General features: G+C 37.3%; 1 protein-coding gene and 1 long non-coding RNA gene across 6 annotated transcripts; both read left to right on the plus strand.

Annotated features, from left to right (window-relative positions):
• The first annotated feature begins 943 nt into the window (after nucleotides 1-943).
• On the plus strand, nucleotides 944-6,020 carry SNM1 (DNA repair metallo-beta-lactamase family protein). Of its 4 annotated transcripts, none has more exons than XR_015210918.1 (10): nucleotides 956-1,384; nucleotides 3,577-3,757; nucleotides 3,882-4,121; nucleotides 4,204-4,348; nucleotides 4,735-4,869; nucleotides 4,961-5,027; nucleotides 5,129-5,206; nucleotides 5,322-5,374; nucleotides 5,486-5,646; nucleotides 5,723-6,020. XR_015210918.1 is itself a non-coding variant. In XM_086588757.1 (9 exons), the coding sequence occupies exons 1-9, from the start codon at nucleotides 1,030-1,032 to the stop codon at nucleotides 5,582-5,584; spliced, it is 1,353 nt and encodes a 450-aa protein (XP_086444883.1). In that variant the 5' UTR covers nucleotides 944-1,029; the 3' UTR covers nucleotides 5,585-6,020. The 4 variants fall into 4 exon arrangements, 2 of the variants coding, with proteins under 2 accessions (XP_086444883.1, XP_086444884.1); XR_015210917.1 differs by having other exon boundaries at nucleotides 5,736-6,020; XM_086588757.1 differs by having other exon boundaries at nucleotides 944-1,384; nucleotides 5,486-6,020.
• Nucleotides 6,021-7,957: 1,937 nt separating this feature from the next.
• Nucleotides 7,958-11,175, plus strand: LOC147516069 (uncharacterized). 2 transcript variants are annotated; one of them, XR_015213575.1, is made up of 4 exons: nucleotides 7,960-8,505; nucleotides 8,699-8,956; nucleotides 9,519-10,716; nucleotides 10,803-11,174. It is a non-coding gene; the product is annotated as an uncharacterized LOC147516069 (long non-coding RNA). The 2 variants fall into 2 exon arrangements; XR_015213574.1 differs by having other exon boundaries at nucleotides 7,958-8,505; nucleotides 8,699-10,716; nucleotides 10,803-11,175.
• The last annotated feature ends 4,880 nt before the right edge of the window (nucleotides 11,176-16,055 follow it).

Below are 16,055 nucleotides of genomic sequence, written 5' to 3' on the forward strand. Positions count from 1 at the left end.
ACGAGGCCGGCCCATCTATGGGTTATTGTACTTACTTGTCATTATTCAAACTCTTAATACTGATTGTGTCGGAATAGGCCACTCTTTTTCCCTTTATAAATTACATAATACATAAAAGCAACGCAAGTAATAAACGAAATCTTGCTGCGTGGTGGTTATGGCAAAAGAACGCAAGTGATGAAGGAGACAAGGTGGGTTGGTGCATCCATAAATTTGCTTTGGCGAATATGTTTGTGCGTATATTAGCGATGCTTAGAGTAGTGGCTTTAAGTTAAAATCACTTCACTTGTAGCATTTTTCTTACATAAGTTATGGGGCAATTTAGATGAAGCCGCTAAACTTCCAAATTCCTCCCTAAGAGTATCATCATTAAATAAAAATACTAACTACCCTATGTAATAATAAGTAAAATCTAAAAATTTTACAACTAAAAATTTAAATTTTCTTACGTACTATTATGTAATAAAAAAATTTACATAAAGCCACTACGTACTAAAAATTTACATAGTGGCTTTAATACCCTATGTAATAATACTAAAAATTTTCTTACATACTAAAAATTTATATCAACCACTATACTTGAAATTTACATTTCTATCCTATGTAATAATAAGTAAAACTTAAAACCCTAAAGGTATTATATGTAATTTTGTTTAGAAAATCTAAATATTAATGAGGGCCTTAATACGGGCTTTGTGGGGGCCTTAGAGGGTCGGGCCGAGGGCCGCCCTCATGTTTCCATATCTAGGCCCTTACCCTCCCCTCAAAACATGAGGGTCGGGCCGGCCCTGCCCTCAAATTGCATGCGGGCTTAAATTTGAGGGCTTTTTTTGTTCATGGGCCGGGTCGGGCCGGGCGGGCCGAGGGCTTGAGGGCCGTTTTTACACCCCTAGGTCACTCTGCACTATATAAGGGCTTTAATTGAGATAGGCCTTTTTAAGAGCTTAATATTAGATTTAAAGACCGGCCCAAAACATCCGACTCCTCAACTTAACTAATTTCCCGCTCCAGTAAAGACTTGGGTCGGAGATGGAAAATTTCAGAGAAGACGAATTATTATTAGATAATAATAATATGAACGATTCCGTTTCCGAAAACCTGGACGAGAACGGCTTTCCATCCCTTGATTCTGCAAAAAGTTTCTCTTCGGATTTCTATAGCAGTGGGACAAACTGGTCGTGTTTAGTTACGGAGAATGCTGAGTCATCAGAGGAGAAGAAGAAGAAGAATAAGAAGATGAAACAAACTGATCTTTTTCAAATGTGGGGGTTTAAGAAACCGGATACATCTAGTGCCTCCACTTCCAAGAAGATTCAAATGAAGACGGACGTTGGGTTTCCTAGTCAGCAGCGTCGTGTCTGCCCGTTTTACAAGAAAATTCCTGGTGACTTTTCCTCTTATTATGTGTTTTATATTTCATGTCAACATGTCCCTATTTCCAGAATCGCATTACATTCTGCCATGTATAAACAGATACATCGTGGAATGATGAATGAAGTCAAGATGATCGTATTTGTAACTAATTAATAATATCCTATGTTACACGATGCACACACATATTGTATGTGACACACCTCAGTTTTTGGTATTTGGCCGAGTCGGGGACTTCGTGTTCATCTAAGATAAGGACACACGTATCTGCGTCAGTGTAACTTGGCTATTATTTAATTAGTCACCTTATAAGCCAACTCTATCAAGCTATACACTTTATATTTGTGTGATATGAATATGATGAGTACTTAAGTAACAACAGATTATGAACCAATCCTACACGACATACAAACGAATAACTAGTTCAGGGATGCTGAGATTCTGGAGGGGGGGAGAGGGCAGGAGTAAGCTTAAGGAGTTAAAACATCTTACTTTTTCTGTTACTACGAAACTGGTGTCTGAAGGTAGTTCCAGGAGAGCGAAGCTTAAGGTGTTTTCATCAAACAAAAAATCCTGTGTTGGATCTGAGAGGTTTAGGCCTCAGAGGCCAGTACTCTGATAGGAAATAGGGAGTGAATGTGGTTATCCTTGAGAAATCAAGCTTAAGGTTTTTCCTAGAGGAGTGATTGATAGTATTTGATGTTAAGTGGATTGGACTTTTTGAAGGGAACTATTTGCGATATAAATATGGTGTAGGTGTCGAATCGGCTATAATATCCTATTTTGTGCATATGCATTTTTTTACAGGGGAGCCTCACATAAGGTGGTGTCTGGGGTCTATTAATATGGGCCTTCTGTTGGTAGAGATCTCATTGAGTTTCAATTAGACATTACTTAGCGTCTCGCGTCTCTTGGTGCATTGGAGGAGATTTTACTGTGCTGAGATTTAGTAGTGACCAGAATGTTGGGTGTCGTATTGTTCTTGATATGAGAGAGTTTGTGGATATGGTTTGCTGACGTGACTGGCTTGATCTTTCTCTCAGTGGTGGTCAACTCACTTGGTCTGATGCTTAACAGATTTTTATTTAGCTCGACCAATTTTTATTTATTTATTTATTTTAATGTAGAATGAGAATACAGTTGGCCTAGGCTATCACCTTTTTTTTCGTATTCACTGTTCATTAAACAGCCTAGGCAGGTGCCAGGCATCTAATTTGTGAAAGATTTTTTTTTTTGCTCGATAAGTTACTGTTCTACTAGTAATGAGAAAAGAAGACATAAAAGAATACAAGGGGTAATAGAAAAGGAAATGTTAGAAGGCTACAGTGCCCCCTAATTACTAGTTCTTAAATCTAAAGTTGGTTATTTGGGAGTCCTCCGCATTATATATTAGTGGAGGCCTACCAAAATGATGTTTACTATTGTTCGGCCATAGAATGACTCCACGATTGGCTAGAGCATCAGCAGAAAAGGCGACTCCCTCCATGTAGAAGAAATGATAACATGATTCAAGGATCCAAGAATCTGAGATTATCGAAAAAAAAAAAAAAGGATCCACGAATCTGTGGCTCCATGTACTCTTTAGTTCCCAAGGGATCTCCTTAGTCTTTACAACCAAAAGCATGAACTGCAGCAGTAGAGTCAACTTCTATCCATAGGTTTCAGCCACCCCTCATTTACAGCTCTTTCTGCACCTGCAACTATAGCATAACACTAAGCCATAAAGCTTGTAGGTGGTTGGATGTGCCTTTACTAACAGCTCCCAATACGCCAATACTTGGGCATTTTCATCTCTAAAAATGACTCCAATACCTGCAGGCCCAGGGTTTCCTTTGACTGAGCCATCTGTGTTCATCTTGATAAAGTTCAGGGAAGGGGTAGCCATTTGCATTGGTGAAGAAATCAGTCAGGGTGGCTAGGTGGGTCGACTAATCGGTCTATGTGGGCTTGTTGCCTTGTCGGGTCAGGAAGGATCAAGATTGTTTTCTTCTTTTAAGAAAAAAGTCAAAAACAAAGGAAGCTATAGAAAACCAAGAAAGGCTGAAAATTAGTTTTAAAATCTATGCTGAACTTGAAATTTTTGCTGACTTGGTCTGTAATTTGGCTGGTGTTCATTTTCTTGGAGGGAAATGTTTATAGTGTAAAGAGTAATTGATAAAGTACATAGTTTAATCCAATGTAATTGAGACCTTGTTATGCTTGCAGGGACGTCCTTCACTGTTGACGCATTCCGGTTTGGCCTTATTGAAGGATGCTCAGCATATTTTCTCAGCCACTTTCACTATGATCACTATGGTGGATTGAGCAAGGGATGGTCACATGGCTCGATCTATTGCACCCCTCTTACTGCTCGCCTCTTGAGGATGTGTCTTTCGGTAAATCCAACGTAATGACTCTATCTGTCTATCATTCTCCATCCTCCTTGCAAATTGGTTTCTAATTTCATATTTTATCTTTATTTCAACTTTAAATTTTTGAAAATTGTTTTTGTTCCAATAATGCAATTGCAGATTCATATATCCTTTGGAACTAGATGTGGAACATAATATTGAAGGGGTCAAAGTGACAATGCTGGAAGCTAATCACTGTCCAGGTGCAGCTCTGACACATTTTCGCCTCATCGATGGAAGATGTTATTTACACACGGGAGACTTCAGGGCAAGTAAGTTGATGCAGTCGCATCCTCTTCTTGCATCCCACCGTGTTAATTTGCTTTACCTGGATACAACTTACTGCAATCCGAAGTACAGGTTAGTAACATTTTGGTTCATCTCACCAACATTTTGTTTATTATAGTCAAACTCTAATTTTTTTAGGCGGATTGGTTTTCAGGTTTCCTTCCAAACAAGATGTTTTGCACTTTGTTGTGAAGATTGCCAGACAAACTCTTAAAAAGCAGCCAAAAACCCTCATTATTGTTGGGGCATACAGCATTGGGAAAGAATGTGTATATTTAGCTATTTCGGATGCACTAGGGGTATGGCATTCATACTCACTATTTTAGGCATGATATTTTTTCCCCAGTGCTTTCATCGTGTTTTGTTAGGATGCATTTAGTATCATAGTAGGAAAGGGCATCAAGCAAATGTGATGATACTTTTTGAATCATCTTACAGTAGCGTTCAGAGCTGAAAATTTACTTGGACTTAATCTAGTGAGATCACACCTAGGATTCTAAAGTATTAGTGTTTCTATAATTCCCAGTTCTTTTGACAAATTGGTGATCTTTCTGAAGAGTTAATATCATTATCATTGTTTTCCTGTTTATTTTTGTTGTAGTTTCTTTTGTGCTTCCTGTAGGTAGAGAACCAATATTACTACAAAGTTCAAGGCACTGACATGGAAGCTTATTGTATGAATTAGGTTAAGATACATACAAATGCATCGAGGAGGAGGGTTTTACAATCTTTTGGTTGGCCTGAACTTTCTGGGAAATTATGTTCACATGGGAAAGACACTCCACTTCATATTCTTCCTCTTTCAAGCCTGAGGCATGAGGTTCAAACTCATTTAAGTGTTTATTTAGTAAAAGACTTAAAGTTACAGTTATGATTTACCTACTGAAGGTTTTTTTTTCTTACATTTATAGACATTGAAGAAGTATTTAGATACCTTCGCTTATGAATACACAACACTTTTGGCTTTTCGGCCAACAGGTGAAAAACATCTCATCAAAACATGTCGACTTTAATTCTGAATCTGATTTATTGTTAAAGTTTGGTTGATATTTGTTTTTAAGTTATCTACATTTGTTTAGGCTGGACATATTCTGAGACTCTCGGGAATCAGTTGGATTTGATTCGACCTACTTCTAAAGGAAATATTACAATTTATGGTAAGTTGATTGTTTAAGAGCTAATAGCATTATATGTAGTTCCTTTTGAAATTCTTAATTTTTCTGGAGTTTTAACTCTGTTTTTCTGTGTCCCCTTTGCTGCACTACTTTACAGGTGTTCCGTATAGTGAGCACTCTAGCTTCTTTGAACTGAGAGAATTTGTTCAGGTCTATTGACAATGCCCATCTTTACTTGTAGTATGTAGCGAACTTGAATATCTCTTAGATCATATATTCCGCAAAAAAAAATAAACTAAGATAAGAAATTGTGTTTTGCAGTTCTTGAAACCGGACAAAATTATTCCAACGGTAAATGTTGGAAATGCTGCTAACAGAGATAAGATGCAGTCATATTTCAGAGAATGGATGAAATCATAAAGCTTTTAGAAGCCTCATAAATCAATATAATCACTCTTAAGATTAGGAGATCTCCAGGATAAGTATTGCCTCAATTAATTAGCCTCATATGGCCGTTTTAGATTGAGTTTTTATGAAGAATGATTATTCGACTGTTAGTTCTCCTATACAGGGTCATGCGTCTTGCTGATGCTTATAAAAGAATGAATAAACTTGCTGCCGATCGGTGTATTTGACAGTGGACCTCATAATCTGCAATCCTGCTTCGAAGAGGCTTTTCTGATTGCTTGAGCTTCTTTTTGTTCTCAATACTGTTTTAAGTATTGGCTTTGTTTCGTTGTAGCTATGCATTTTGTGTCAGAGTTGTCTTAGTTCCATGTACTTGTAAACCTCAATTGTGACTGCAGAAGCGGTGGTACAACATCATAGTAAAAACGTTGGTGAGATGTCTTTATCAGGAAGCGATCGTTTTTGGGAGGAGTGGGGTACATGGGACAAAAGGTAGTTTGGTAGGTTTATGTTCGTCTGTCCTCACCTATCCCTCTCTCTCCTTCCTTCCTTCCCTCTCCCTCTCCCTCTCAACCAAACCCTAACTGTCTTGCTCTCCCCACCCACAAACCCATCTCTCTCTCTCTCTTCTCCACTCTCCGCTCACGCCCCTACTACTTAGCAGTTATCTAGTTTATGTATGCCAGAAACTTAGTTTTTTGTAGTGTACTACTGCAACAAATAGACAAGAAAACAATTGTTAATGAGCTATCTGGAAGAACTGTGGAAGTTTTTTGGAGTCTGTCTAGTCTTTTGAAGGAGGTTCAACATCTCCAGAACTCTTTTCTTTTTTGTAAGGTCGTCTTTTGTCCAAGAGAGCTGATTGTTTGTGCTCATCTTATGGCTGAATCAGCCAAGTTTAATGTTCAATTAGTATGCAATGCCTATGTCTATAAAGGCAATTTTCAATCGAGTCTAGGACAAGTTGTAACCTTTTTGATGATGTGTCAAAAAAAAAAAAATAATAATAATAAAAGACAAGAAAACTGAAGAATCAAGATAAGAACAAGCTTATTAACACCGGTCTATTACAGATTTTATGTAGATGTTCAATTTGAATATGGAAATGAATTTCTGAGGTCGATTTGTTGAAGCCAAGGCACGCTTTAGACACAAATCCTAATTCATAAAGCAACTTTGTACTAGGGCATACAATGTGGTATTGAATAACGCCAGCTTTGACCATTGTGATACCATGCCCTGTATTCTGTGTATGGAGGCAAACATCTTTGTATTTGAATGTAACATAACCATCACCTCGAATAAGGATATGTGAGTTTCTTCTTCCGTTAGATCGTGATGAAGATTAACCCAGATGAGTGGCAAGAGGCAGTCCAAGAATTACTGGGATGTGCTAGTTGCCAATAAATTCGTATCGAACTTGCAAAAGTACGCAAAGTTACCATGATTCCGAATTTCCAATATACACATCATATATGCCTGGCCCAATTATCAGTGATGTTAGTCAGTTTTGTTAATAAAAAAATAGAATATCTCGTGATTTCACTTTTTCATTTCAGTTTTAATTTCAATCTAAAATCTTTCTCCAATTTTTCTACTTTGGGTTAACTAGTATTACCTCCATTAGATGAGCTAATTAGGATTTCTCCTTCCCCCACTAGATTTCAACACCATAAATTCAGTTGTTGTTATCTACCTTGTTGACATTATCGAGATTCTTGATTTCAACACCATGTATGAGTTGTATGACCCTTCCACCATCATGTTCTTTGTCCACAATCACATTATGATTGATCTTGGAATTGGAAACAACATGATCAACTTGGCTCTCAAAGATAACATGAGTTCATTGACATTGTTGAGACTGTTTATCGTGGAGCGAAGAAAGGTTGTAATTCACTCTCCTGCTGGTTTAACCAAGGTCACAGTAAGGTAACTATAAATTGCAATATGGTTCTTGTGACATTTCAGGTGTGCATTATACTTCTAAGGTGCAACTATTAGCTTCAATTCTGAAATGGTATTATTTGTGAGTGTGAATAATATTCTTCCATAGGAATTATTGTGTATGTAGTCAGAATATAAAACTCTTCTTTGATCTGGATGTAGTTGGTTTTGTTTTGGTTGGGCTTCTAAAAGGATTTTGGGCCACTAGGGTAGGATGAATCCAATTAGCCTGTACTAGGTGGCCTTCTTTTGGCCATGATTCAATATATTTTGGGCTAGGGGTTTTAAAAAAAAAAATTGAAAAAATTAAAAACTACATGGGTCAAGTGCGGTAGGAAAAAAACGACACCTAAAAAAAACGGGTCATCCAAATCCAAAAAAGTGTGTGTGTGTGTGTGTGTTTTTTTTTTTAATTTAGAAACCGTCTTTTTTCAATGGATCTGATGTAGTGCAATCTCTTTTATCTATTGTTTTTCCTGATTTAATCTCTCACTTTCAATGCTATTCAGAATCCCACTTCATCTCACTTTCTTCCCTTCACTTTACCCACCTTGAGAAGAAAAATAAACAAAGCAACAAAAATTTCTCCTTAACAATTAATTAAAAGTCTCATTAGTAAATGCGCTCGACTCTTAGTGTTCTTTAATTAAGTTCTCTTTATATAGTGCATCTGGAGTACATATACATACACAGAAAATGGCGGAGAGATGGGAAGACTTAAACTGTGATTGTCTAGCACTGGTATTTGAGAGAGTGGGACTGAAGCACTTGATGTTGGATGTTCCACTTGTGTGCAGGTCATGGTACAAGGCTCACTTAAGTCCTAGGCGTTGGAAAAATCTTGATTTTCGTTTTGATGACTTTTCGTTTGGTTAATCTTATACCAACTTGATAAAATTTGCTGTTAGTCGTAGCTGTGGAATTGCAACCATGGTTACACTTCCAAATGATTGCACCTTTGAAGACTTGAACTATATTTCAGAGGAGTAAGTAATTACATGTCCAATATTTTATAGTGTCTAGAAAACTTTGCTTTTTTGTGCAAATCTAATCACTTATGTGGTACAAGTAAAATTATTGTTCAAATTTCTAATTTATTATAACTACTTACATAGTTACATAGAATGTTTACTTTATTTTTTAGTGTCACAGTAGGCTCAAATTGTATTTCTTTTGTAGGTGCAAAGCATTGAAAGTCTTAAGCGTTCCCTACTTCGATGCAACTCCATAACAAAGGCAGTGTATCCTAGAACTTATAGCTAAACTCAATTATTTGGAGAATTTGAGGATTTGTGGCTTTGAATTGAGTGGGGTTGAATTGAACGAGATAGTTACTCAAATTGAAATTCACTGCAGCAACTTTGTGGGACTCTTTATCAATTCTAGTATTGATATTGAAGAGGCAGCATCAATTGTTATGAATCTACCAAAAATTAAGTATGTGTCTTAGGGTTGTCAACGAGCCGGACCTAAATATGACACACTTAGGTCCAGCCCCGGCCCGGCCCAAATTATATTTGATATTTTGAGTCCAAACCCGGCCTAAGTCCTATTGGACAAGTTCGGATTCGGGATTCGGGCCAGGCCTAGGTCTTTTTAGCAATATATGGGAATTGTTAGTTTTGTCTAAAATTTGTAAGTGGGAAGAATCAAACCCACAACTCTTGTGTGGCAGGCACAATACTAACCAATATGGTTTCTAATTTTCTATGTCAACTTCTAATAAATATAATAGATATATTAATAATATTAAATATAAAACACATAAACTATTATAAATTTCGGGCCGGGCCATTATCGGATCGGACATAGGTATATCTAGACCTAGCCCAATAATCTTATCGGGCTAAATTTAAAGTCTAAGTCCTTATCTTATCGGTTCGGATTCAATCGGGTTTCGGGCTTGTCCCGGCCATTGACAGCCCTAATCTGTATTTGAGGAATTGTTCTCTACCTCGTGAGTCGGTGAGTGTCTCATACAAATATTGAATGGATGCAGGTATTATTTGATGTTAGGGACTGCATTGGTTTCGATGAAGATGATGAAGAGATATTGAAGCTAGCTTCTCATATCAAGGATTTCAGGCCTCAAGGGTCAATGCTTTACGATTATTATGACGTTATGACGTTGATTACTATGAGACAGGTGCAGACTTTGATTTCACTGGCTATCGCTCAGATTAAGCTTTAGATAATTATTTTGGTATAATTATGTTTGTTAATAGTTATTTAGGAAGATTGCATCTTTTGCTCAAGAGTCATTTACTGATGTCCGTCTGGCAGTCTGCGTAAGAGGTGATCAGGTGATGTAATTCTTGTTTAAGTATATAAAGATGGTTTTGTTCTTGGCTAAAAAAAGTTGGAGAATGCTTGCTAATTAAATTCAGATTAGTGGCTCTTTCTTCTCTGTTTTCTAAGGCACGCCAAATTTGTTTCGTTCTGTTGATGTGCCAATTGAGCGACCTAACATTATGCAGTTGGTGTGTTCTTTAGTGGTTCATTTGTATGCAAAATATTTTTACCAAACAATGCTAAGGAAAAAACTTATATCTGATGTATCAAAAGTTCAAAACTTCAAAGTAAAACCGGACGGTCGGTCATTGAAATGCACAAAAAACAGAAAGATGAATTGGAAATGCACGTTTTGTAGCAGAGATAAGACTTGTAGCCACGTAAAACATGCCCAACGCAGACTGCAAGAATAAGGCTGTCTTTGATAAGAGCTTTGGCAAATGCAAATTTTGCCACCATTTGCTACTGGCAAATTTGCTATGTTACAATTGCAAATAATTTGTGGCAAATTAAATTTTCCATTGCTTGATGATACTGTGGTAAATATCATTTGTCCTGAGTTGCAATTATTTGCTGCTGTTTGATTGTCCAAATTTACCACGGCAAATATTTTATTTTTTCATTTTTTGCCTCCCAACCAAATACCCAAGAAACCCAGAAACTGGCAACCACACTTCTCAAACCCTCGATTTCGCGATTTCATTGGCTCCGAATGTTGAAGATTATAGTGGGAGTATTGCCAAGGGGATTGCGGCTGGGTCGGGGCAAGTTATTATAGGGATATTATGGTGTGGTTATGTTATTGTTGATAGATTGAAATGGGGCGACGAGTTTTTGAAGAGAAGGATGGAACCTTGTAAGGAGGAGTCTGAAGTTAGCCGTGAAACTTTAAGGAGGATTAAAAGGTTTGAACTTATAATATATTTGTCCAGCATGTGTTATTTGAATTGAAAATTTTACTGCTTAATTAATTTCATTGATTTGCAAATAGGTTTCTGACAAAGATGTCTGAGAAGAACATCTCTTTTGGTACTGACCATTTCTTTTGGACTACACTACTATTCGAAGAAAGTGCGTTGGAATTGAGTTATTAGCTACAACGGGAGAAATTTTCTCGGAAAGAACGAGAGAAGAAGCAGAAGTGTTGAAAGAAGGTGGAGAAGTTGAAGAGAGATTGATAACTGAGCTGAAACTTGGAGTGAAAGGCTTGAACAAGCCAAAGCTAGGTGCAGGCAGGCTATAGTTGTTGCTAATTCATTATGATGTGCTTAAATTTTGTAATACAGAACAATAATATTTGGGATTGCATAAAGCATTTTGATGTGCTTATTATAAATGTTACTGTTGTTACACAAGCGCGCCCACTTGCAATTTTGTTCCGTAAGTTGATATGATGCATTGATGCAGATACTATACCACCAGTATAATGCCAACTTTTGTCAACAACAAATTTAGCTCAACTCATATGATCATCAATCAACATCAACAACAAATTTTATGATCATCAAATCCAAACGATGTGGCCACACCGTTTGGAATTAGTCCCAAACGGTGTGGACATGCCGTTTGGGACTAAGTCCATACGGTGTGGTCATATCGTTTGGATTTGAACTTGGATAAAAAATGACTTGTCTGTTTTTTTGCCCCTTGACCGGTGTGGCCACACCGTTTGGACTTAGTCCCAAACGACATTGCCACACCGTTTGGGACTAATTCCAAACGGTGTGGCCATATCGTTTGGATTTGAACTTTGATAAAAATGAACTTGTCTGTTTTTTTGCCTCCTGACCGGTGTGGCCACACCGTTTGGACTTAGTCCCAAATGACATGGCCACACCGTTGGGACCTAGTCTAAACAGTGTGGCAATGTCGTTTGGGACTGAAATTTGCCGAACCTCGATTTTTTTTTTCTTAACTTCCATATTCAACTTCCAACAATTCTAACACTTCCAAATTCAAAACCAAACACATAAAATGGAATCGCATAACATCAAATTCAAGTATTTTGAAATAAAATGGAATTACAAACACATAAAATGGAATCGTATAACAAAAGCAACTGTATAATATACAATTTATACAGGCATGTCAGACTTTTATAAATCAACCGTAAGTATAAGATCTGGTGTTTTACAAAAAAAATCCAAAAGAAATGCCTTAAACCAGACAAGTGCGCGTATCACATGTACCATAATAGCAAAAATCCAAAAGAAATGCCTTAAGCCACTTGAAGGTTGTCCAAAAGCCACTCCCCCCTAAGATCTTCATCATCAAAACTCAAAAAGATTTCACCCATGTTTGGGTTATTTCCAAGGAATGTCATTCCACGCTTAAAATTTTCTTTAGACAACTCGAGACCTTTCAAGGCATCATGAACTTTCTGCATCATGCTAGGAGGTCGCTTCAAATTGTCCGCCATTGCCTTAGCAACTTCTGCAAGATGTTCGAATGTCTTAGCTATCTTCTCGTCGTTCACATCTATGCGTGGTTTTTTTTTCTTTTGCCCATTCAAATTTTGACGCGGTGATTCTTCTTCCACATTCACTCCGGAGCCTTGGGTAGCATCTCCAGTATTGTCAACATATTCATTTACATTAACGGGGTCATTATCATCAGTTTCATTTATTAAATTAAATACATAACATAGTTATTAGCTTAGTAGTATCTTATCGCATAAAGGAAAACCACAGATAAAAAAAACATTTTGCTTAACTTACCATCCAATATAGGTATATCATCAGTATCATGTGCATTAAAGTTTCCACCTCCATTTGCAGAATCGTTTCCATATATAAAGTCAAGCATCTCATAGTGTTGAAGTCACTTGGTTTTATAACTTGCTGCGGCTGGGTGGGCCTATAATGATAATGTGATCACTCACTGTAAGTCCTCTAGGAATCTAGCTTCCCTTTAATGACAAATATATTAAAGCAAAATATATACAAAATGGCTAAATCAAGATCATTTACCTGAATATACCTCTCCCATACATCGGCATCAGCCTGAATGTACTTAGTTTGATGGTTAAAGGAGAAGCCACTCTGGGCTAGTAACTCTGCAGCAACTGTGTAGGCACCCTTTAATGTCCTTAGCCTAGAGCGCACATTCTTCCATTCCACGTTTTGAGAACCAGAATTGGTTACGACACTTGCAACTTGATCTAGAGTATCTTTCTTGGAAATATTAGAATTCTGAGAACCCCTCCCTAGAATAGTAATGATGTCAAACAAAGTTCCGACAAGGACCTTGTCCATTCCATCGTTCCAATGTATTTGATGCTTTCCCTGAGGAGCTTTTGGAATTGGCAGAGGTGGGGGTGGAGGACGTGGTGCTTGGCTTCTAGCATTGTTATGTGACACTGTTCTGAATATAATAAACCAAAACAGATTAATATAATAATCAATGTTCTATATCGACACGAAACCAAAATGTAACAATAAACTTCGTAGTATAGGACTTGAAACCAAAACAAAATTTAGATAATCATATACAAATCTAATCAAAGAGTTACTAATATAAGGAAGGCTATAAAGAACCATACTGTCATATAGAATAACAAAAGTCATAAGCCAGAATAATACAAGCATCCCAGAGGCAAAACACATCATTCAACATTGCCAAAACAACAACAACAAAAAACATAAAGTTAAACCACTATTGCCAACAACACACTAGTTATTCTTCTCCATTTCGTTCATCTCGACGCTCCCACATGTTCGCCATCAACCCATCTCTCCACGCTGTTCAACCATCACTCGGAGTCATGGTTATCCCTGCATCATCGCCTACTTCTCCATTTCCTTCCTCTTCAATATTTGCTCTTTCTTCTTCCCATATATCATCATTATTATCAAGCAAAAGGTTATGCAACCCACAACATGCACAAATTATCTTTGCTTGTGTCTGAACGTCATGGTGGGGAGTGTGCCTAAGATACGCAAATTTTTTCTTCAACACACCAATTGTCCTTTCAACAACATTCCGCAAAGATGAATGACGGAAGTTATACATTTCTTTTGCATTTCGGGCACCGTTGTATCTAGAGTTACGTTGTTGGTCACTAAGATGATATCTTACAGCTCGATATGGTGTAAGGAAGTGTGGAACTAGCGGGAACCCAGCATCGGCGAGATAATACTTACCTATGTGAAAAAATTAATTAGAATGATTGCTAAATTTTAATAATACTAAAAAATAGTTGGGATTTGAAATGTTTTAAGGATACTTACCATGTGGTACAGTTAGTTTGTGCCCTGGCCGACTCACTACATTTCTCAAAAAAACCACCATCATCATGGCGGAACCCTCCCACCCAAGATAAGTACATAGGTGAATCTCATACCAAATGTACATGCCACTAAGACATTCTGAGTAACCTGACCCTTTCGATTACGATACCTAACTTGATCTTGAGGTGGTATGTAAGCTTCAAAGTGGGTGCCATCAATTGCACCCACAACATCCTAATTAATATACCATCATCAGTAAAAGAATTACTAATTAACATTATGTGCATTAGATATATAGCTAACAAACCTGGAAAAAATGGTGCCAATATTTAGGTGGTCCACCACAGTCGGCTGGAGAGTTTTCCATGGTAGCAGGTCGTACCTCATCCCTATGTAGCCTAAGCAGTGCATTTAAGACTCGGTGGAAGTATCGGTTAATTGTTTCAGTTGATCTAAAAAACTGAACTTCGAAATTCCGATTCCTTAAGTCGTGCCCAACCGTGTGTAAGAAAATGGCTACTTGTTCTTCAACCTTAACAGACTGACTATCAACTAACCCATACACCCGCAATCGAGTGCATAGACGTTCAAATGTGAATATTCTCATTCTCAACTGTTTGTAGCATATACGGTCGCTACACTTGAACATTCGCGTGAACACAATGTTTCTTTGAGCATCCCAATTTCTAATGAGGGCCCTAGAAACTATAAGCCTTCGCTTATTTCTCCTATACCATTGGTACCACATCATAGCCTGCATGATTGTTAGCATCATGGTAACCGCAGCAAACCTACGCTCTTCGTCAGTCGGCATTCTACCTAATTAAATGGACAGTCATGCATGAGACCAATAAGACAAAACAAAAACATGGAAAACCCCGATTGATAAAAATTTAAAACCCGTCAAGTGTGATTTAAAATATGCAATGGTTGTTAATCTTAAGAAAGTATAAAATAATCTTTAGTGGTCAAATAACTATGACAAGTTAAAGAAAAGAAAAGATTGAAAAAACAATGATATTGACTGAAACTTTAGTGGTCAAATAACTATGGACAATGTCAACATTTCTATAGTATATTGATAGCAAAAATTTTGTACCATGTTGTATGCCACATTGCCCAGCGTCATGTACATGCTACATATAACATAAAAATTAAGACATCTCGAGTAATCCCGATTAATCCCCGACCGAGTAGACCTACTCGCTACTCACTCCTCCACCGAGTAGCGGTTTAAAAAATCGCCCGAGTAATCCCGATTAATCCCCGACCGAGTAGACCTACTCGCTACTCGCACCTCCACCGAGTAGCGACTGAGTAGCGATTTAACTGCCCAGAGAAATACAGTAGTTTTTTTTTTTTTTTGGGTTGAACACAAGTAGTTTGTTCTTAACATCCTTGTCGTGCACTGGATGAAAGTCATAACTAATAATTAACCAAAATTCTCACACCCCCATTTCATAATTACACTTAATTAACCAAAGTAGCAGGACCCAAATAAAAAATACTTCAAAATTGACTAAAATAAAGAGATGGGTACCAAAATTGAACAAGAAGGAACAAGCTTTTTATCTAAAAAGTTGCCAAAACATTCTCAATACAAAATATATATATATTTTCGAATAGATAAACAAGAAGGAGAGGAAGAGAGAGGAACGAACCTGTTAAGGAGAGGAAGTGATTTCTTCCTTGACAAAATCGCAACTCACTGGTTAGATTTTGAAGAAGTTGGGTTGGAGAAGAAGAAGTTGGGTTTTTTTTTTCTTTTGGTGCAGCATTTTTTTTTTTTTTTTATTTATTTATTTTGGTGGCAAATTCATGTGTTTTTTGGCGTTGCAAAATTTACACAGCTCCCCCCAATGCAAAATTTGTCATGAAAATGGTGGTAAATCAGTGGGTGTGGCAAATCTTTTTTGCATTTGCAACTGGGTTAAGTTGGTATCAAACAGTGGCAAATATGAGATTTTTGTATTTGCCATGATTTGCATTTGCAACGGCTCCAATCAAACACAGCC

This window comes from Coptis chinensis, chromosome 2, assembly GCF_015680905.1.
Source record: "Coptis chinensis isolate HL-2020 chromosome 2, ASM1568090v1, whole genome shotgun sequence".
Lineage (NCBI taxonomy): Eukaryota > Viridiplantae > Streptophyta > Magnoliopsida > Ranunculales > Ranunculaceae > Coptis > Coptis chinensis.

Coding starts and splice junctions, on each gene's coding strand:
- SNM1 (XM_086588757.1), top strand. CDS start 1,030: ATGGAAAATTTCAGAGAAGACGAATTATTATTAGATAATAATAATATG. Junction 4,122..4,203: donor TACTGCAATCCGAAGTACAG/GTTAGTAACATT, acceptor ATTGGTTTTCAG/GTTTCCTTCCAAACAAGATG. Junction 5,375..5,485: donor AACTGAGAGAATTTGTTCAG/GTCTATTGACAA, acceptor TGTGTTTTGCAG/TTCTTGAAACCGGACAAAAT.